This window comes from Mugil cephalus, chromosome 5 (assembly GCF_022458985.1).
Source record: "Mugil cephalus isolate CIBA_MC_2020 chromosome 5, CIBA_Mcephalus_1.1, whole genome shotgun sequence".
NCBI classification, from domain to species: Eukaryota; Metazoa; Chordata; class Actinopteri; order Mugiliformes; family Mugilidae; genus Mugil; species Mugil cephalus.
In genome coordinates, this window is record NC_061774.1 from 4885117 (window position 1) to 4907539 (window position 22423).

Here is a 22423-nt window from a genome sequence, read left to right on the forward strand (position 1 = left end):
CTGAAGTAACTGTAATTAACTATTGTAATCTAGGATTTAATTTCATTTTCAGCAACGTGGATATTTAAGCCCGGAGCCTGAAAACCGAACCCCCATCAAGTTCAATCAAACTATGTCAGGACTTTCTTGACAGTGTGTGCTGACATGTAGGAATTTGGTGCCTCCAGCTTTGTCCAAGTTAGAGAGGGTTGTCGATCACAGCAATCAAACCAACACTGGCAGTGTTCATCTCTTTAGATAAGAGCTTCAGACTGATTTCAAGGACCTTCTTAAGGTATATTCCATAGTGGACCTTTTAGATGTGACCAAGCACAAAAAAAAGACATTTGTTAAAAATGACCACCCACTATTTAGATAAACATGGGAGCGATATCATTTTAGTATGTCCTAATAGCAGAGAGCCGCCATCGTGTAGAAACAGAAATAGTAGTGAAGCAAGTGATGAGATTTGGATTTGGTAAATAAGGTGTGAGGAATATAGCTTTAGGTTTACTCTCTTCTGCATTCGCCTGTTACATCATCTAGCTGTCCTGTTACCTAATGAATGTCATTTCTCAGAAAATGGACCTCAGGAAACTCACTTGTCTCTGTACTTAGGTTTACAATCTCCGCGGTAGAAGTCGCTGTAGCTGCTGGGGATACAGCCACAGTACAAAAGGTTTTGGAGAGCTGTTTTGCCTCTTGTGTTTGTGTGAAGGGATCCAGGCGTGCACTTAGTTTGATGTTTCTGTCTTTGTTGGAACGAAGCCTGGTTATAAGAAATTCCAGAGCAATATCCTAGCAGCCCAGACACAAGAGTCTGAGAGCATCCTCACAGCTCTTATTAAATCTCCCCAACTACCAGGCAGAGATGCAGCAGAGGCTCTAATGAAGCAATTACAGACTAGAGAGGGATGAGTACCAAGCCTGAGCCCAGACTGCGGTTTACTGCCACTGGAAAGCTGACAGGAGTGGCAGGGGTGACATTTATTTTCCCCAGAGTTTTAAAATGGGATTAAGGCATTCAGGTACGGATGAAAACACTATGAAGTGGCCAAGTGTAAGGCATAAGACAGAGGTGACAGATACAGAAAGCGCAATACTAAGTAACAGAGTCAGACAGTGAGTCATGTTAAGATGTAGAGGATTTTATAAAGGATTTTTTTTTTTTATTATTATTAAATCTAAATGCTGCAAAGTGGACTCATGGTCAGGTGGACACACAGACTGTCGAATGTTACTGCTATTAGAGACACACACAGTTTACATTGTCAAAATTCAACCTGCCAGATGGGCTTATGAGGTTATCTATTCTGTAGCAAATGTCAAATAAGGAGGACACAAACATTTTCTGGGTTTATATTTGTAAGACATACACTTCCCTGCTTAAATATTATCAGCAAATGTGTGGTCCTATTCCATGATGTCACCCGTAGGTTTCCTGATGAGTGGTTTTGAAGCTCCAAGTGGAGCCTCTGGCCGTCTCCATTTAAGTCTTGGCCAATTCAAAAATAGTCAACAGTCACCTGTCAGTCAAAGTATTTATGCTCTCATTAATGCGTAATTATAAGACTTGTATGTAAGTTAAACTAAAGTATCTACTGCCAGTGTTTATTTCTGCTGTATTGTTGGAGCGTTGGAGGTTTTAACATGAAGGTCTTTGGACATTAGAACCAGTCTCAAGTGTCATTTTGAGGAAATCCAGCATGTTCAGTGTCTGTGTAGAGGTTGCTGCTTGGTCATAAATGGATTACAAGGAGACTCCTCATTGTACTCAGTGTGTTGTGAGAAATATTGTGCTGCCTTTTGACTTTACATTGCTTTTACCGTTGTATTTTAATTTCCAAAATACATAACCACCACTGACTTCTAGTGAAATAATAAATTGCAGACCATGCATGGCCGCATCGATTGCAACAACAAGAAATTAAAATAAATCAGTGGACCAGGTTGAAATAAGAAGAAATCAGTCTCCAACAAGAAAACTGATGAGAAAAAATCACGTTTGCATTGCTCTCTTCTGTGAAGGTTGAAAAGTCAAAAAAAAAAAAAAAACCCAGAGGAGCAGCCAAAAAGCTGTGGTTGTAAACGTGAATGAGTCAGTGTTCAGTGGATCACAGTAGCGCTGTAGGGATCTGGGGTTTGATTCACACGAATGCCAGTCATGCTGAAAATGCAAGCTCTACTGCTCGGACAGCAAATGTGCTGAATAAGTAACGGTAACCTTGTTGTCAGAGTTTGAGCAAACCTGCCACATGCAAAGCAGATGTGAAGTTCACTGTGTCACGGTTCATTGTGTCAGCCACTTAATGTCCTTAAATTGAGCAGAGAACGAGGACTGGAAAGAGCAATATTCTCATTAGTGCAGCTGTCTCATTAACACCAGGTTAAATGAGGTGAATGGGGATTGAAATCTAAAAAAGCATGAAGTGATTAACGAGCTTGCATGAATCCTCAGTTACTGTGGCATGTAAAGACATCTGATTGATTTCTTTCAGGTCTTTGAATTTGGGCACAGACCAGGAAAGAGTACCAGTCAAAGAAATAAAACAAACATGTCAACAGTAGAAGAAGATCATGGTGAAGTGTGTTAGTGTCCCACTAATCGAGAGACAAAAAGAGTCAGGTTTACTGTGAGATGAATTCTTATTGATGTAGTGATAAGGGATTGATAAATGAATAAATGACTTTATTTTATTTTGTTAGGTGAAGGCTGCCGATCTCTGGTTTTGCAAAAATTACCATTTTTTTTATTCCCATCAGCATTCAAATGCACCAGTCAGACACAGCGTTATGCAGACTGACAGGGAAGGTGAATAACATTCATTATTTTGTTAGCATGGCACCTGTCAGTGGGTGGGATATATTAAATGAATATTTTGTCATCAAGACTTTGACAAGGCTCAAATTATGGTGGTTAGGTGACTGGGTCAGAGTATATTTCAAACTGCAGCTATAGTGAGGTAATGATGGTCTGCTGTGGTCAGCACGCAACAGACCTCGGCTACTGCCATTCACGTGGATGTTACTACGACATGTGCTACTTACCTATGCATTGTTGCAGACCGTGTACAACCTTTAAAGAGATTTCAAGATTAAGAATTAAGAGCTAATATTTTTCTATTGAATGGATTATTTACACCATCATGCTCAGTCACACCAATCTGTTATGGCTGCACGAGGCACGAGTTGGTGTGTTATTCTGCTTATTAGTGAGGTAGCAGTGAGTGTGTCATAGACTTTGGGTCCTGCTTTTAACGTGAATGTTACTTTGACTTACGCCACCTCCTTATTGTTGTAGCAGACCATGTCCACCATTTCATGCAAATGGTAGACCTTGCTGGCAGCAGCTTCTTTCAGCAAAGTCATGCTCCCCGCTCGAAAGCAAACTTTTTTTTTTTTCAGGAATGATTTGAAGAGTACAGCAAGAGTTTGATGAGATGACTTAAATCCCCAGATCTCAATCCAATTCAGCATCTGTAAGAAACCTGATCTGATCTGTGGAGGCAAAATGTTGCAACACACTGAACTTAAATGATCTGATGCTAACATCTTGGTGCCAGATACCACGGCACACCTTCAGAGGTCTAGTGGAGACCATGTCTCAATGGACCTACAAAGCTGAGCAGTGTATCCTCCCTGGCCAGACAGGTCTAAACATATTCAGAGATCCAGACATCCCTCTCTTAATTTAAAAAAAAAAAAAAAAAAAAAAACATATAAATGAGTATGTTCTTATGTGAGATCACAGCCTCTCAGCACGACTCCACACCAACCGATGTGCGTGCCAAAGTAGTTAACATATCATGTCTCAGCTCACATGAATTCATGAGTACTAAAACATCATGTCTGCCAGCTACTGTGAAACCACACCATATATTATCAGAAGCAGGAGCTATTTCAGTCTCTACTAATCAGCTCAGATTCCACATAAACCCTGCATGGATTTATAAAAATACAATGACAGACTGAAGATCCTTCCCTCTGCTCAAGCCAAGTGGAAGACCTCTGCCTCATGCTATTACCCAGCATGCATTTCATCAGCCTTTTTCAGTCCCTGGGTGTCTGACGCTATTAACGCGAAAGGTCCTGACATTACGGGCTTAGTAATCTATGCTAATAACATAGGGTTTAATTAATGATAATGCAGTGGACAAAGAACGCTCACTTCACTCAGTTTGGGTTAGAAGTGTTTGCAAATATTTTCTATTTGAGAAAAGTGTAAAAAGGTGCCCCCTGAGTGATCTAAATTTTCATTCTCTACAAATTCACTGCTAAAACAAGGCAACAAAGACAAATTTAAGAGAAAAAAAGAAAGTAATACTTTGAAATAGCATCTACAATAGGTTTTTACATTTATTAGATCAATAGATCGATCATCATGTATCATGGAACACACTGCTAGAATGAAACGAGACATCATTAGGATTTACTGTAAGAGACACAACATGTTTGAACTTCTCTGGGTTTTGTAGGTCTACATTCTGAATTAATCATTAAATCCAGTTTTCCAACACCTGTCCACAGACAAATAAGAATATCCCTTGATGTCTGTGTCATTTTTGATCATATTTTGCTTTGAAATAGGACCTAGTGTCTAAATGCCTTCAGGCTGTGTTGAGTGTAATGTCATTTCTTCAAACAACTTCAACATAAATATGCATGTCAGTGTATTTCAAAGTCCACAGGCTGTTTTGCCATTTTTTTTATTTTATTATATATTTTTTTTAAAATTCAGATGCCACTTTCCTTATCCGATTCCTTACCCAGCACTGCTGCTCTAAGTAAAACAGCTGAAGGCGGTAGAAAGGATAATGGTATCTCATCATGCAAATACATATTATTCTGCCTTCTTTTTACATATCCTCTTACGAGTAGCGTTTGCTTTTCTGATGTCACTTTAGCTAAGTCTACGTACGGTGTGTTTTAGAGAAATGCAAACTCACATTTTTTTGCAAGGCTGAGTGAAATTTCACTCCTATTTATGTGACAAGAGATATTAGCCCTGCATTCTACTGAATTATTAATAAAGTGACCCAATTAATGTGTAGAAAAAGGTTTTTATCACTGGTCCACTTTTTATTGGAGCACAGAGCACTGAAGGGACAGAACCGGGAGCTCAGCATCCTACAGACAAATGAATCTCAATGTTCAACCCACTAGACGAAATTTCTGACTGAAGTGTTTGTGCCCATGGCCTCAAATTTTTGGAAGTAAAAGCTGATCTGGTTGATTTATGGAGAATATATGAATAAAGATTTATCTGGGAGACTAGGAGTGCTGAAAATGACATGATGTAATCATGGCTTTTCAATCTGTGTAGTTGTGGGAACTACAGAAGCAGTGGTAGGCTACTGAAAGCACTCTGATCAGAGATTTAGCTGTTTACATGGACTAAAAAAAACAATCAGATAAGATTTATGAGTTGACATGCCCGAAAATATCAATCAGAGTATATCTTTTTTTGTGGTTCTGTTTGCTGTGGCACACTGAATTTACCATAAATATAAGAGTTACCTCATTGAGAACATTATTGAATTCATAGAAGAAGATGAGAAGAACAATCTGGATTCACGTTTTCAAAATGGCTGTCCACATTGATTCCAACTTTGTTAAAAATTTGCTTTGCCATCTCCAAGATTTTGTCACCTGATGTTTACCCCACGTGGGGCAAACGCACTCAGAAAGAATGGATTTATTCTACCCAGCGTGATATAAAATGAGAGTTTTCGGGGTTCTTGAGAGCTAATATTTTCCTGTTGAATCAGCTAGAAGTTTTACACCACCACTCCAAATCACTTCAGTCTGTTCTGATTATAGTGGTTACTTGAGACATTTTTATTTTCACTATTATTGGGCTTATTAATGAACCACCAGTGTCCGTGTGAACCTGGCCAGCGTTACTCAGTGATGCATTGTTTGCGTAAAAGTCTCTTTCTACACCAGCTGGCATAGAGACACAAACCAGACAATAGCAAAGTTGTCAAGATCTTGAAGATTTTGTGGGCGAGTACCTACTGTTGGGTTATATACGATTAGATCTGTCACCACATAGGTCTGGGATTAGTTTGGACGGGTTTTAAATTTCAAGACTGCTACTAGGGTCACTCTGATTAGGTAAGTGCATTCATGTTTCCACACAAACCAGGATTTTTTTTTTCTTATTTTAGCTGTAATCATACATTTAAAGACTGAATATGATCCTTTTGACATTTAAAACGTTATTGAACCTGTTTTAATTACAAGGAGTAACTAGTAATTTTGGCAAATTAAACCACTTGCTGCTGACACAAATACATAAACATATTCTGTCTTTCTCAGAGAGACCCAAAAAACAAGCACGCAATTAGTCGCTTTGAAACACACACTCACATTCACACATCCTGTGCCTCCTGTCAGCCACACACCGCTCAGTTACCAGCATCCCTGAGGAGCCATCACATGCATGTCTATTTTTAGGGGCTTCATTAATAGTGTGATGTGCCTTAACTTCACTCTGTCATAAAAGAACAGTGACTTTGACGATGCGACTTGCTGACTAAATGTCAGGCCACTGGAACATCCTCATGGAGAAGCAAAATGTAAAATTAAATGTTATTTAAATCTGTGTGGGTTAAACAGATAGATTGGCATACTGAAGGCATCATCAGATGGAATTACTGTTTGCAACCACATGGCGTTGAGGGCTTGTCACAGCCTTGTCTGCATTGCTTTGGGTCAGCTTCCCTGTAAACGTGAAGACATTTTCTAACTGTTGCTCTTTATTGGAAAAATAAACAAATTAAAATACTTCCACCCGACAGTCCAAGCCTGCTATCAGTATAGTGAACTTGGTGGTAGGAAACAAGGGTTTGGGGAACCCTCTGAGCCTTTTTAGGCATCACAGATCAGTCAGCTGTTATTAATTAATTAATTAACTGACTCTCATTCATCACCAACAAACTGCTTCACTTCAAAGTTACAATTAGTTCAACTTCGCACTCCAAAGGGGTTTTCCTCGCCTGTCATCGCTACAACTCACCACATTTCTTTAAGATTTCATGGTCCATTGTCATCACATTGCTGCTAGTCTCTTCCTGTGTGCACGCTCCTGAACAAATCTCTAGAACAAAGCTCTAGAGTCTAGATGTCTCCAGTATTTGTCCAACCTGGAAAACAGGCATTGATAAGCTCCGCACAAGAAAAAGAAGAAATATAGTAGGAAAAACTATTCTGACACGTGGAATCAGTCTGGAGCATAGATAAGATGTCACAGCCTCATCTTCATTTTAAGTGCAATAGAATAGAATATTCTTTATTCTTAACATGGTCTATAAAGTCTGTGTGTAAAAATGTCAGTTATTGGTGGTGGTGCAGAAGTTTATGGACTCGTGATGTAGTAACAGAGCTGATACAGCAAGTGTGGAGCGAGCAAAACCTCACACTGTGCGTGATTGTGCAGCTATGAAACAATGCACAATAGCAAAGAAAATATTGCTGCATTATATTTGTGAGGCAATGGTCTAATCTGTCCTTCAAAGGGTTCATTCATAGGGGATCATCTCTAGGATATCCAGGGTTTTAATTTTCATCAAAACCTGTTTAAATAATTAATTTAAATGCTTTCATGTCAGTAGGACAACTGTAAATTCTCTTTGCCTGAGTATAGATTTGCTCCCATCTTCTGTACTTACTGTGTCTGAAGGCTTATTATTTTATGCTGGAATAGATTTTTATTGTATTAGTTGTTCCATTGTGTGTGTTGTCCCCTGTTAAAGAAAACATTTCTATTAATAAACTCTTCTATTCCTGCTATGTTCATGGCATGTGGACAGAACACAATGGCACCTTCCCACAAACCACTGCCAAGCTAATTAACAAGAGGTTGTCGTCAGAATTTGCTGTGAATCCCATAATTTATAGCATCTCCTGGAGAGACCTCACTCTTATAATCAGTCTAATTCGCTATCATTTCTGGTTTATAGCAGAAATTCCATTTATTTCTTTGTAATTATGTTTTTTTCTCTCTCACCGTGGGGTCTTTTATATTCCGTAGATTCTCGTAGCATGCACATTACACATGAACATGTGAAACACAAGGAATCTCCACAGTGAAACTAATTGATGTTCACAGCTTGGTCAGGCTCCCTTGTGAATTTATAGGAGACATTTGTGTTCCAATAGTGATGATGTGGCACATTGTTGTTGCATGGGAGAGAAAAGATATGAGGAGGCAAAGCTGCAGGGCTCCGTGCTGAGGTTTACGGGTAAGAGGTGCTCACTATCTCAGGGACGGTTAGCTTGCAGGATTTATAACCCAGAAATAGCAGCATTTCTAAGGCATACAGATATAGCTTTCATTTCTTTGTGTCACTGTGTTTTTAATGTGTGGTCAAGCGGGAGGAGGAAGAATAAATATTAAGACACCAGAAAAATGAGTGTTCCAGTCTTGTGGTGGATAGATTTTCTACTGTACTGGTAATTTTCAACCAATAATTAACCATTAACTAACAGCTTTGGGCTTTTACTGGTTACTGGGAGAGTGAAGACCCCCGTGCCGGAGCTGACGTGCACCTCCCCAGAAATGTAACTTTCCAGACCATAAGAGCTGTGATTAGTTTGCTTGGTTGTAGCGTGTTTCTGCTTTAATGTTTCAGCACCTTCTGTATCTGCACAATGTTTGAATTGACTGTTTTGGATCAATAAGGAAGACACTGAGGAAAGGTTAACTGAGGATGTTTGGAGATACAAACATTTGTATGGCTCATTGTTGAAATGTCAGCGAAAGTTTGAGATGCCATTATTGAAAGGAACACAGGACTTAGAAACATAAATGAACTTGGCTCGTGTTTGGGCGGCGACGAGGGCACAAGTATAAATAGTTCACACCGGTGTAGGCTAGGTGCGTAGGTTACGGCGTGTAGTTCCAGAGTACCTACATATGCCTTTACTGTACAAATATCTAACCCTGTCAGTGGCCCTATCAGTGATAATATTAGCTTGATTCTCTCACAGCACAGAGATGAGGTCAAGAAATCAGTCTGTGTAGGAAATATTTGAATCATGATTTTTATTCATCTGAGCAACAAAGATGTTACATGAAAATCAACCATGTGAAATGCAGCCATATAGCTCATATGTTCAGAACAGTATTGAGAAGAGCAAAATAGTTTGGTCACTTTTTCTGCAAATCACATTAGAAATGAAATAACATGAATCATACGACTGATAGGTTAAAGCTTTTAACTTTTCCCATAAAGCCTTTACATCAGTCATATGATGAACATTTTTCAATGTGGAGGAAATATGTTCAAAAACTCATGTGATAAAACACAGGCACATGGTCTACTGTATAGAGTCAATGGGAATAAACAAGTTGTGGCAGTTGCTGTGTTGACATGGATGAATAATCAGAATAAAAATGCCTTATGTAACCACCACCACCTCAATCAGAACGTCAGTGTGTTTCAGTCACATTTATTGAATGAATGAAATAAATCTTCTCTTACATTTCCTTCTGACTACACATCCAAAACGTTTTATTCTGGTAGATGTTTCGGGGGCAGATAAACTAATAGACACTCAGTCAAGTTGTATTCTCTAATCAAAATCATATCAGTCTGGTTCCAGAATGTAAAAATAGAAAATGGTAACTGTGATTCAATTGATCTGTACTTTTAATGAACTTTGGGGTTAATGAAAAACTGAAAGAAAGCGTGATCTTTAAGTTGTTCTCTAGATCAGAACAATTATATATAAATAATACTTGATTAAAGTACAAGATTGATAGGAGAAGTCTTAAAAAGATGCAACTATATGATGGAAGGCAGTGTTTACAGAGTAAATTGAATTACCCTATTTGTTGTGTTCAGCAAACTTAAGACATGCAGTTCACTTTCTGACATGACTCTTGGGTCGCTCAGGTAGTCACTTTTACCAATGCACTTTTCAGACATTGAAAATTGTTTTTAGATTTTTTAGAGTTTGTTTAAAATTGTGTGTGATTTTTCTTTTAATATAAATACTACTTAAATGGAAAATGCTTAAAGCTACAAACCCAAATGTATAACCTAACTAAATAAATCAACTTGTATACTGTTTGAGGTATCACTACAAAAGTCCATGTACTTTAGAGGATGTTTTTAGTCTTTTGTCCCCTTTACAGATTTCTAAACACTCTGTTTCAGTGACCTTTTTTGGCTGTTTGCACAACTCAGTATCCTGGAGGCTGTTTGGCTCACGGTTTAGTATTCATATCATTCCTGGACTGTTTACTGTGGAATTAATGGTCCGTTGTCTCCAATCAAACTGCTGCAGCCAGTCTTTAGAAAGAACAGACAGCAACTATTGCACAGCATCCCAAACAAAATAGTGCTGTCTATACTCCCTTCCAATGCCCAGAGCAAAAACCCTGGAGGCAAAGACTGTTCATTGTCTGGTTATATTCCTTACATTCTTTCTAGGACACAAAGCTGCTGTGGGAAAGTCGGGTTCAGACTCTGACCTGGCAAGCTCTGAGGAGAAAGCAGGAGATAAAAGGAATATAACAGTGTTTACTAGAAAGGAAAAGGGCATCATGACCGAATGAGAAGCGGCCCCACGGAATAACATGGTTGCTAAATTGAATATAGCAATTGTGACTGTGTACACTAATAAATAAGTCAAGCCACAGATGAATTCTGACTTTTCCCCCCTAAACAGACACAGTCGCAGAGGCAGCAACTTCTTAATATTATAATATGTGTGTAAATAACATGACCTACTGAGACATAGAATTATTTATTGCAGAAAACATTACAGTGTCTGTTTAGAGGGGAAAAGTCAGGATTCATCGTTTTGGCTATTTACTTTTCAGTCAGCAGATTTCTTGCCCTACATGCAGCACATACAAAACAAGCGGCTATCCATATGAGTTTTAAAATACAGGTCACTCTGATCAGACTGCAACCATTGTGTCCATACTGAGGTTTCACAACACTATACTATGTGTACGTTTTAGATCTTAGTTAGGTGTTGCGTTAAAGATTTTGTTTTAGACTTGTTACAGTGAATACAGTTAGTATTCTCTTAGTGAAACATAGTATAATAGAGGTCCAGTTCCAGCAGTGTGACAGCAGGGAGGGGTTGAAAGGCGACTGTCCCAGCCTCGCAACTACAATCACACTGAATGCGGGCCATTGTTGGAGTTTGTAAGAAGCTATGGAGCCACCAGACCATGTAATACTCACTTCCCCAGCCCCCAGTAGTGGCCTAGATTCTAGGGGCTCTGCACTAGCTCGCTGCTCTTCTTCATCTGTTGTTGTGGGGCTTCCACCCTGAGGGAGAGTTTCATGTGTCATTTGGCTTTTGCTCAATCAGGAAATAGGACCCTTTTTTAAAGTTGTTAGAGGTAAATCTTCCCCCCGTTGTTTTTTAAATGTCCCCTGCGGTCAAAAGCTAGTGGGTCGGTTTTGGCATTGGTGATAACAGAAATGTGATGATGCAGCACAACAGACCACTGGCTATTTTTGTCAAAGTATGGTTGCACTGATAAATGGCACACTTAAAGGCCAATAAATGTTGAAACTGAAACACATTCCTAGAAATTGTAAGCAAATATATATATATTATTTTTAAATTTAAAAATCAGTCCTTCAGCTTAAAGGATTGGAATATAACTCAATAACTTGTGATATAAAAGACATCATTAAGTGTAAGGTGAAAGAAAGGTGACACCACAGGGGGACTGAATCTGTCTTGGCAAAGGCTGACATGTTGTTTCTTGTTGCCTGGTTTCAAACGCTGCAAGAGAAAGTTTTTTTGCTCCAAAGCAGCACTTATCTATCTTCTGTTGTTTAACTCTGGCATGCCTTCCTTGGTATTTTAAAATGTACTGATAGTTTGAAGAGCTGGCAAATTTTTCATCATCTGATTCAATTACATCACATATCTAAACTTGAACTAAACAAGACAAACTTAAAGTTAAAGGACATAAACTGAAGTAAGATGGACGGACATGTACCAGTTCATTGCAAAGCTCTTTGCTTTTTTCTCAAAGAGTCTTTGTTCGGCCACAGATTCCAGTGACCTTGCTGAAAACCAGCAGGGAGAGGCAGTGAGAGAGAGACAAAGGAAAAGAGAGAGAGGTGGGTAGAGGGGGAGAGAGGAGAGAGGGAACTGAGGGCAAAACAGGAGACGGAGGAACAGAAACAAGAAGAGGGAGAGCCATGTAGGGAAATGAGAATAAAGTATGAGCTTGAGAAAGAGAAGAAATGATAAATAAAGTGTGTGCAAGGGAGATATAAAGAGAAATACAGGGACAGATGAAAACAGGCAAGACAGAGGAGAAAGACTAATGAGAGGTGGCCTGAGAGAAATAAGAAAGGAAAGTATGGGCATGGCTATAAAGAGTGGCTATTGTGAATTTGTGTATTGTGCGTAAAAAATGAAAGACAGGTTTATGAATCTGTGCGCTGGCGAGTGAGAAAGAGATGGAGCAAAGGCAGAGAAAGTGTCTGACAAAAGGCTTTTGTTGTGAAAGTGGCCATTTTGAATCTTCCCCTGGTTACGGATGGCTCCGCTTCACCATGCCCCAGCCTAGTTGTTTGGCCTAGTTTCTCATTAAGTCTCCACGTATACACTATATGGCAAAAAGTATTTGCTTACCTTAATATGAAAAATATATTAAAATATGAACTTTAGTGACACCCCATTTTTAATCCATAGGGTTTAGTAAGACGTTGGCCTACCATTTGCAGCTATAACTCTTCTGGGAAGTCTTTCCACAAGGTTTAGGAGTGAGTTAATATTTTTGACCATTCAAGGCACCAGGCATATTTGTGAGGTCAGACTCTGATGTTGGATGAGCAGGCCTGGCTCAACGGTGTTCTATCAGGAGGTCAGGACTCTGTGCAGGCCACACTAAACTCACTCTTCCATGCATTTATGGACCTTGCTTTGTGCACTGGTGTGCACTCCGTTTGGAACAGGAAGGGATCATCCCCAAACTGTTCCCATACAGTAGGGAGCATGCAGTTGTCCATCTCTTGGTATACTGAAGTATTCTGAAGCAGTAAAAGTTCCTTTCACTGGAAGTAAGGGGCCAAGGCCAGCTCCTGAACAACAACCCCACACCATAATCCCCCCTCCACCAAACTTTACTCTTGGCACAGACAAGCAGTCAGACGAGAAGTCTGGCAACCACCAAACCCAGATTGGTCCATCAGATCGCTGATGATCCATTGCAGATGGAGAAATGTGATTCATCACTCCAGAGAACGTATCTACTGCTCTAGAGTCTGGTGTGGTGGTGTGCTTCAAACCACTACATCCGATGCTTTTATTGCACTTGGTGATGTTTAGCTTGGATGCAGCTATTTGGCCATGGAAACCCATTCCATGAAGCTCACTACACTCTGGTCTTGAGCTAATTTGAAGGCCAAATGAAGTTTGGAGGTCGATTGACTACAGAAACCTGTTTTCTCTGTCGGTCCACCCATTATTTATGGCAGATATCATTACAATTCCACCAGACATGGAGCGGCTCCATGTCCGATGTACTAGAGACAAAAGATTTTCTATCTAAAGGGCAGCACTTGATCCAATCACACATTTGTTCTCTATATACTGTAGGTGGATTTGAATATTTTAGTTTTTAGCTATAAATTGTACTCTACCAATAGGATACATGAGAAGTATTTTCCACCTCCAGGACTGTCTGGATGATCTTTTACTACTCAGATGCTCATGAATTAGTTTTAATGAAGGGTTTAACGCAAAAACATTGCACAAGAAATTAATAAATAAGGGGGAAGTTCAGCCTCAAAGCCCTGCAAGATGTTTCAGACCAACATTGTCTGCATTTTCTGTGAACAAGAACTAAGTTACCACCACAATATGCAGAGTTTCAAATGCCACTCGCTGGTCAAACACAGAGCTGATGCAGAGGGCCCTCGTCTCCCTCATAACATCCTCTGAAACAATTTAACAATTCATTAGTTAACTGAGATTCATTAAAAAAACTGTCAAAGGTGATAAAAAGTAAAAGTTAATCACTTCACATCACTGGTGTTCTGGGAGCCAGGCACATAGTTTGAAATATATGCATATCTTTTCATTTTTATACATTTAGGTACTTGTGGTAATCTGCAAAAGTTTTACTCATATGCTTTCAGAACTCATTAGGCCTTAATTGACTCATCAGAATTGTCTACTGAGGAAATGATGACTGAGGAAGTCAAGACAAGAAAACTGAAAAGAAAAATGAGCTTTAGTAGTTAAAGTACAACTTCTATATGACTGTGAAAGGCCTGCAGGAAGGTTTAGCTCACACAGTTCTACAGTGCAGCACTGATGCAGCAAGAGGAAGAAAGGAACTTTACCTGCAACCTCATAAGCATGCAAAACAACATCTGGAAAAGCCAGAGTCATTTTTGGAAGTAAGAGCTGTGGACAGATGGAGGTATAAATGAGCATTTGACCACAGTCACCAGAGATCTGTTTGAAGAAAGGAATTAGCAGCCTGTGGTGCATGGGGGTAGACACATTCTGCTTCTGGGTTCTGTGGCAACCATTAGCAGTTTACTGTGCACAGATAGAAGGTAGAACAGGTTTTGACTTATTTTGCAGGAAAATGCAGAAAGTAACAAAGTTGAAAGTGAAAAGGGGGCTGGTCAGGACAGGACAAAGATCCAAAACCAAACCGACAATTGCAAGAAACACGGGGGAAGACAGAAAGGCTGTTAGCTGGCTACATAAAGGGTTTGCAAACAGTGATGTCTGGCAGAGAGGAAATACAGACTACAGACATTTTTTTTTATTTATAAATTGTATATTTGTTTTAATTTACTATTGGGTATTTGTGATGTTTGTTGTCCCCTGAATTTAGGCATTATTTATTAGACAAACATATTTGAGTAATTAATTAATCGTCTACTTTGTTGAAGGTGTAAATGTAAGTGAGTCACTTTACTGTAGAATACAACAAAGTGGGAATAAAATATCTAGGTTAAGGCCTGTGACAGCTTGTGGAAGTCAGTTTGTGTGAAATATATCAGATTGTTGCAGTGTTTATGACCATCTCCAATTGCAAATGACAAAACCTGAACTTTAAAACAGTGGGATTTTAGAGATCCAGTAAGGCGCATGCTTTACAGAAATGAAACTGCTCTCTATTGTAGCACAGGCACCAAGAGTAACCAACTCAACAGAAGAGCTAAGCTCACGTAACACTGTCTTTGTTCATTAATGACAGAATGTAAAACAACACGTTACCTAATTGGGTCAAACATGCATAAATCTTTAAAACCATGAAGCTTGAAATGGGGTCCTCATTAATAAATAGCATATCCAGTTATTTCGTTATGATTATGAATGTTTAATTGTTGAAGATGTGATTATTATTTGTCATAATCATGCCTAACCCAACTTTATATGCACTGCAGTCACATACTGTACATACATAAGCGCCGCTGTCATATGTACAGAGAAACACAGGCCTACATCGAAAGGCCGCTGCCTTTTTACTGGCCTGAGTCACAACAACCTGATTCATCTCCATTGATCTAAACCTTCCCCGTGGCTTCTGAGTCGGCCCTTTTGTTATTCCGTCCTGCAAGTCATCTAACATCTGTTTATTCCGCCGAGGTATTTCCATGAAGGAGACGCGCTGTGTTAACAACTCTTTTTGATTCAAACGACTGCATCGTACACAGGTTTTTTTTTTTTTTTTCTGAATGCGATCAACTCACTAACCCCAACCATACATAGAAAACATACACACACTTAAATGCACACGGTGGCTGCGAGGTACCGAGCTACAAATTCAGCTGGGATGAGTGAGTCATGGAAACAGCTTAATATGAGCTGTCTTTCCCCTTGATGTTGCTCAGGCTAATTAAGCCGTGTAGTGATATAGTCAGGTCTGTTTGAAGTATGCAAGAGACTCATTTTAGTGGTCTTCTTTATGCAATTCTGTGTTTTCACATTTAATTTGAATATGTTTACAACCCAGGGACCTTAGATTGTAACAGATAGGAGCATCAGAGCTTAACAGAAACACACCTGTGTTTTAGAGTTAATTTCCAAATTGCTTGGGAAATAACATCCCTCCACAAATGCTTGTCTTATTACCTGAAAAACAACCAAAAAATTGCTGGAAGAATTTATTTTTTTTAAATGCAGTGTTGTTTCAGTGATCCAGAAAAGCTGAAAAAGTGGATGTTTCGCCACTCATCCAGGTAGACTCTTCAGTCCTGAAAGACTGGTGGGGATTTGGGGTTTTAATAGGAACATCAGTGGGTGTTTCTCATCAGAACTCGTGCGACAAGGGTCTGTTAACCACTAGACACTTGCCTGTAGTTGGAGGAAATGATTTAATTCTGTCATCTTTCTCTAGTGAATGGTTCTCTAAGAACGTGTTATCAACCGGAAGTCTCTAGGTGTGAACACCTTGGGGACAGATGTTAAGACTCTTTCAAATCATATGCGTTCTCTGGCTAAAATGCGGATGCTGTTTTGTTGTCTTCAAAGGAGTGTCCTTTGTCCTTCAGGTGTTAGTGGACAACTGAATTGGTTCCTGACGTGTCCTGCTTTTGTCTGGGTGTTTTGTCTTTGGGCTGAACATTCAGATTTTTTCTTGTTTAAGAGAAACACATTAATACAAGGCGTCACAATGTACAGAATTTAGTGTTCTATTAAAAACAAACTCGACTTACAGTAAATGAAAAAAAAAAAAAAGATATCAGATATTTCAGCAGCCTTCGAGGCCAAATCTTACATTTTAAATAACATGTATTACTAGTAATATCTACGAGGAACATTCTTGGGATGTGCACGCCTGAAATTCACGTGAATGTGGTCTGTAACAACTAGACATTTGACTGTTATTGCCCCAATGTAGGGTACCCTAACCACTTATTACAGGTAATATAGTATATTATGCCACAGTAATAAAAAATGCAATTAAAACAACCCTTATATAAGGATATAATTACATCTTACTGATGTAAGTGTCGGTTAAATGAAGCCACCTCCACGGGTGCACTCAGTGGAAATTGCAAAGACAAGGTAGATGTGATGGTGCACACTGACCCCTACTGCTGATGACATGCTATGATCCTGCTCTGTGCTACAGTAAGTAGACTGATGTGGGATCGTCAGGGTCACTCAGTGTTTCTGTTTATCTTCAGGATCGGAGTGCTGTGTGCATACGCTGCCAACCAGAACTTGAGCTCTCAGGTGAAGAACATAAGAAGACTGGTGAACAGCAACATGAGGGACCTGCACACCTTCGCTAATGACACACCAATGGTGAGATGAAGAGTTGTGAGAGAGTTATAGGGTATGGTTTGGGTCTGTTCCAAACATAATACCACATTTGCCACAAATACTACAAATAGATAGATACCAATTACAGTTAGGTAAATACACCCATCTGCCACAACATTATGACCACTGACAGGAGAAGTAAATAATATTGAGTATCTTGTGACGTTTGGACCTTGCACTCATGTGGATGTTACTTAGACATGTAGCACCCACCTAGAGCAGACCCAAAGGCCCCCACTAAAAACATCACGTTGCCAGACTCCACAGGACACCCTCAGAAGGCCCATGTCCATCCTCTGATGACTGTTTTGGAGGCACAACATAGACCTACACCATATTAGGCACGTGGCCACCATGTCATGCCTGACTGGTGTAATTTGAGCAAAGCATGAAAATAGTTGACTCATGTCAAAATGAAACGACTAAATTCCCTGACATTAGAAATATTGTCAGTGTGTTATGGATGTATGAACACAACAGACCATCTTTAAAGAACTACAAGCAATGAAAGCCAACTCACATCACCTGTGTCTGGGCCAAAAAGCACTGGAACACACCACAAACACTAGATCAAACGACGTCTAAGCTGATCGGCCAGTCAGAGAGGCCTCTCTAACCGATTTCATCTGCCGCCAAAAAGCTGCCGTCAGGAGTACCAGCAGAGCGAGACACCAATGGCTCGACACCGGAAAATGGCAGGCCGTCGACTCGTTCTGTCACAGCCCTTAGACTTGAAAGCAAATGAACCCGTGTCTGCACCTTTTTCTCTGTGAAAACTACCATAGTCTAGCTGTGTCGCCTTCATGTAATCCCTTCAAAGTGGGAAAAGCGAATTTTCCCACCTTCACTGCTTGCAGCAGCTGCACATTTGCGTTTGATACATCATCTTCACTCTGTGAAATTTCTTCAGCTCAGGCTTTCAGTCTCACTCATGGGGGTGTTATTTTGTGATGTTTTAAGAACAAAATACACTCAGCTGGTTTAACATTACACCCTGCATCATGTTTGATCATTTTGTCCTTTTACTGTGACAAATAGCATACAAGAGAAAGCGTGGTTTACTCCAGAGTGTTTATTGATAAACTTATGTCTGTGTTCTTTCATTTGTAAACCCTGCTCTGCTCTGTGTTTCCTGTTTGCAGCAAATTGATTACCTAATATCCCAATACGCAACAGCCAAGAACAAAGTCGTCTATGACCTAGATAGTAAGTAGACCTTCTCTGTGCCTCTGAAAGTGAATTAAATGGACATAAACAATGTACTGAGCTCTTACACTTGGTTGTGTATCGTGCTTATTTTCTGGATTTACTGTGTCTGCTCCTCATGATTTATTTTCACAACAGATTTTTGACATAACTAGGCCTAGATAGCTACAACAGTGAATGTTATAGAAATCTCTTGAGGACTCATGCCTTTTCTCTCCTGGAGGCAGACCTGTAGTAACAGTTCTTTACATTCAAGGGCAGGATGTTACCAGCCAACTGGTAAACCACAAGCCAGGATGGTTGAATTGAAAAATAATGATATAATAAAAGACTCGATCGGACTATTTTACATGTTTTCCTGTTGATCTGCTGCTGTGTTTTCCCCAGACATAGGCCCCTTATTGGGAGGACGGATGCATGAACAGCTGGATAAAGAAGTCCATCCTGCCTTGGACCAAGTTCTCAATATGGCTGGAGGTACGTCTGCTTACTTTTAATTTCCTCCGTCTCTTATGATCAGAATATCACTCTGATCACTGCAATATTGTCAGTAGTTGCACTTAAAAACAAGCAGAATTATATCCCCATGCCTCAAGGTATGATTTTAAACTCTATAGGTTCATGTTTTTGTATTTAATTTCATTTTTTTCTTCTGAGTAAACCAGTGAGTCCTCTAACTTGTATTCTTAAGATTCTTTTTTGTCAATCTGTTTATGAAGTCAAAATCGAGAGAGCCATCAAAGGTAACAGTAACAGATCAATAACACACAATCCTTTGACCCCTGACCTTGTCAACCTTGACACCAGTGTTGCTCCTGTGGATGTGTTTCCTTTGTCTTCTCCCTTGAGTACTTGGACCTACCCTAAGTTACGCCTAAATGTAATACTGCACTATGAAATGTCTCATACTGGTGACCACAAATGGAAGAAATCGAAGAAAGTTATTTGTTCCCAAGGCTAGATTTACGTCATGCCTGTGTGACTTTCTGCTTCTGTTGTCACCAGATAAATTGTTTTTATGGCATACAGAAAGAATCTGTGAACTGTTACATTCACACACATAAACATTTATGATTCTCTTACCATAAAAATAATGCATAGTGCAGTTTCAAATTAAGCCGATCTTGCGAAACCAGTCTAATCCTGGATGCCTCCCTTTTATACTGCAACTACATTCCCTCAGTGTGGACATAAAAAGTTATGTGTTTGTGTAACCAATCATACCTCATTTTAACCTTTATCAAATATTACAAAGCACTTTCATGCAACATTGAGCAACCACTTATATAATAATATTTGAATGTGACAGCATTTTATATTTGATGAGTCGAGTGACATTGTATAAAGAAGAAATAACATTCAGTAAGTATGCCAGTAGCTCATGTGGTAAGGAGCCTAAACACCGATATGACTGTGGTTATAGTTTGTGTTGTTAGTGGGTGTTTTTACTGGGCCTGAGCCGAGTACTTGATAAAACATGTCTCATAATTAGAAGTTAGAGTGAAAAATAAAAAATAACAAGATATAAAGTAAACATGCATCTTGCATCTTTTATACCCCGGTTCAAGGATGCCTGCATGTTTTTCTTTACCCTGTTTAATTTTAAAAGCCTGCTGCAGGCTACTCTGTGACTGCTAACTAATGCTGGCTGCTGTCTTGCGTTGCACTCAGTTTCTTGGGACGGCAAGGTTTTTAATAGAAGTCAACAAATTCACATCGCTCACAGTGTTCCTGTTTGTTTGTGTGTCAAAAGCAGAGCAGTCAAAAATGTTTTAGATGTTCCAGGTTCATACACCAGCCTATGAAGACACCATGTACACAAATGAAATTTACAAATACTAGGGCTCAGGATACACTCGGCTCAGACTTAGTTTTGCGTCCTCTAAGAGTTTTTTTGACGTGTTTCGACTAATAATACGTGTGTCCGGTAAACTTTAACATCAACCCAACTCTCATCTGTGCTCACTTTCATTTCAGCCATGCGAGAAACCAAGGAGGCTCTGGAGAATGTGAGTGTGTCTCTGGAGGTGCTCCAGGATGGAGCGGGGAAGCTCAACTTCAACCTGAGCCTAGTTCGGAGGAGCATCAACAGCACACTCAACGACCCCGGCTGTCACGACGAGGAGTCAGACGCCACCACTGCTCAGCTGTGCCGCAACATCCGCCAGTCACTGAGCCAGCTTCAGATCAGTGCGAATTTCACACGGGTACAAAACACTAAACACAGCACTCTGATATGCACAGTGTATGCTGCAAACTGACCAAGGCCACAGCCAAATAAATAAGCATAAAGAAAAGGAAATTATTATATTAGTCTTGCTTTACAGTGAAATACCTTAACTGCACGTTTCAGTTCAAATGTTTTCATGGCTGAAAGAAGACACAGCAACAGGGAATCTTGAATCATTTAGAACGCTGCGTGTTCATCACTGCTTTGTTGTGTGTTTGTTAGCTCCCTAATGTGAACGCTCAGATGGAAAAGATGAACCAAGTGATAAAAACGGACCTCAATGCTATCGTCCAAAGGGTGAGCCTGGACTACAACTCAAGATTTTTCTTCCATTTCGATCTAATTTAAATTGGCATTTTGATTATATGTTTAAAAATTGCACAAAAAATAAACAAGATCAAGAAACTTCATGTGTTCTTTCACAGGGCTTCTCCTCTCTGAATGACACGCCGCATATGGTGATTGAACAGACCAGAAGTGTTGTTGAGAGTAAGTGACATCTAAAGTGCTGTAAATCAAAGTACATATAAATCAAATAACTTGCTGACTGTATGTGTCACTCACTGGGATTTACTTGAAAACAGATCTGATAGAAATGAAGTGTGTTTATTTCTAAGTTTGTTGTCTTTCCTCTGTGCTGTGTGTCATTGTCTGATATTAAGAAATTAGAAACCAGACTAACAATTCCACATCAGCCATTGTCTGATAGAATATCCAGTAACCAATTATCTTTCTCCTAGGCATACAGAGCTTGGTGGATGGCATTGGAAATAACATCAGCAGCTTTTCCAAAGCGTTCCCAGTGCAGAGCTGTCTGTCCAACTTCACCATCTTCATTAGCCATGCCCATGCTAAGATTGAAGACTACTACCCTGAAATTGACCAAATGGACTTCTACAGGTACACCCATATCAATTTTAAAAGTCTAAATTTGTGGGTTTTCATCACATGAATGTAAACTTGTAAGGGTCTAGACAAGAAAATATATTTTCAGAAAGAGAATACAGGAATATTGACCTGAGAGGCTGTATTCAGTGTAATACTGCAGTGTCTGATGTTCATGGGCTCTGCCTACGCCACTGTAAAATAAACGTGTACTGTTTTACTTATTCAATATTATGAATTCATGAAACATTTTTATAACTTAATACATTTGTTTAAAATAGTACAGGAGTGGAAATCCAAGATAGTAGATCTGTATTCCATTTTCATTTGACTCCATTTAGCTTTATGGGTTGTTTTATGAGTAAGCAGGCAGAGCTTCGTTTTCTTGTTCAAGGCTGTTTTGGCAGGAAACACTTTAGCTGTAGTGAGAGCTGTTTTGATGCTTTTTTGAGGTGTCCAACTAGCTCTGCCTGCTGTTCACAGGTGGATTGGCTGTATTGCTCTTTGCTGCATGGTTGTTCTGGTTCTGGCCTTCAACTACTTGGGCCTGCTGTGTGGCACGCTGGGTTACGACAAACACGCCTCGCCTACGACACGTGGGTGCATCTCCAATACGGGAGGGACGATGCTGATGGCGTAAGTCCATCATTCACATGTCATTATTGAGTATACAAGTTGTTTACAACATCTAAAAGTAATGACACACAAAGCCGGCAAGAAAGGTTGACTGTGGCATCAAACCACGTCGTCCATGTCAGGATCAAAACATTGCACTTGAACACATTGTAAAGACTACTGTCAATCAGTGCATGGTTGCCTGTTTATTTGTTAGGTGAC

At 39.6% G+C, this 22423-nt stretch overlaps 1 protein-coding gene across 24 annotated transcripts in view; it reads left to right on the forward strand.

Annotated features, from left to right (window-relative positions):
* Positions 1–22423, forward strand: part of prom1a (prominin 1a) — an 81961-nt gene that overhangs the window by 36958 nt on the left and 22580 nt on the right. For 17 of the 24 annotated variants that reach the window (XM_047585400.1, XM_047585402.1, XM_047585399.1 and 14 more), the window contains 9 exons: positions 17127–17247; positions 18408–18471; positions 18859–18948; positions 19191–19214; positions 20449–20678; positions 20924–20998; positions 21127–21190; positions 21442–21601; positions 22070–22222. In XM_047585400.1, coding sequence (XP_047441356.1) covers positions 17127–17247; positions 18408–18471; positions 18859–18948; positions 19191–19214; positions 20449–20678; positions 20924–20998; positions 21127–21190; positions 21442–21601; positions 22070–22222 — 981 coding nt within the window. The remainder of the gene's footprint in view (positions 1–17126; positions 17248–18407; positions 18472–18858; positions 18949–19190; positions 19215–20448; positions 20679–20923; positions 20999–21126; positions 21191–21441; positions 21602–22069; positions 22223–22423) is intronic. The other 7 variants (XM_047585404.1, XM_047585413.1, XM_047585408.1 and 4 more) reach the window with 1 other exon arrangement.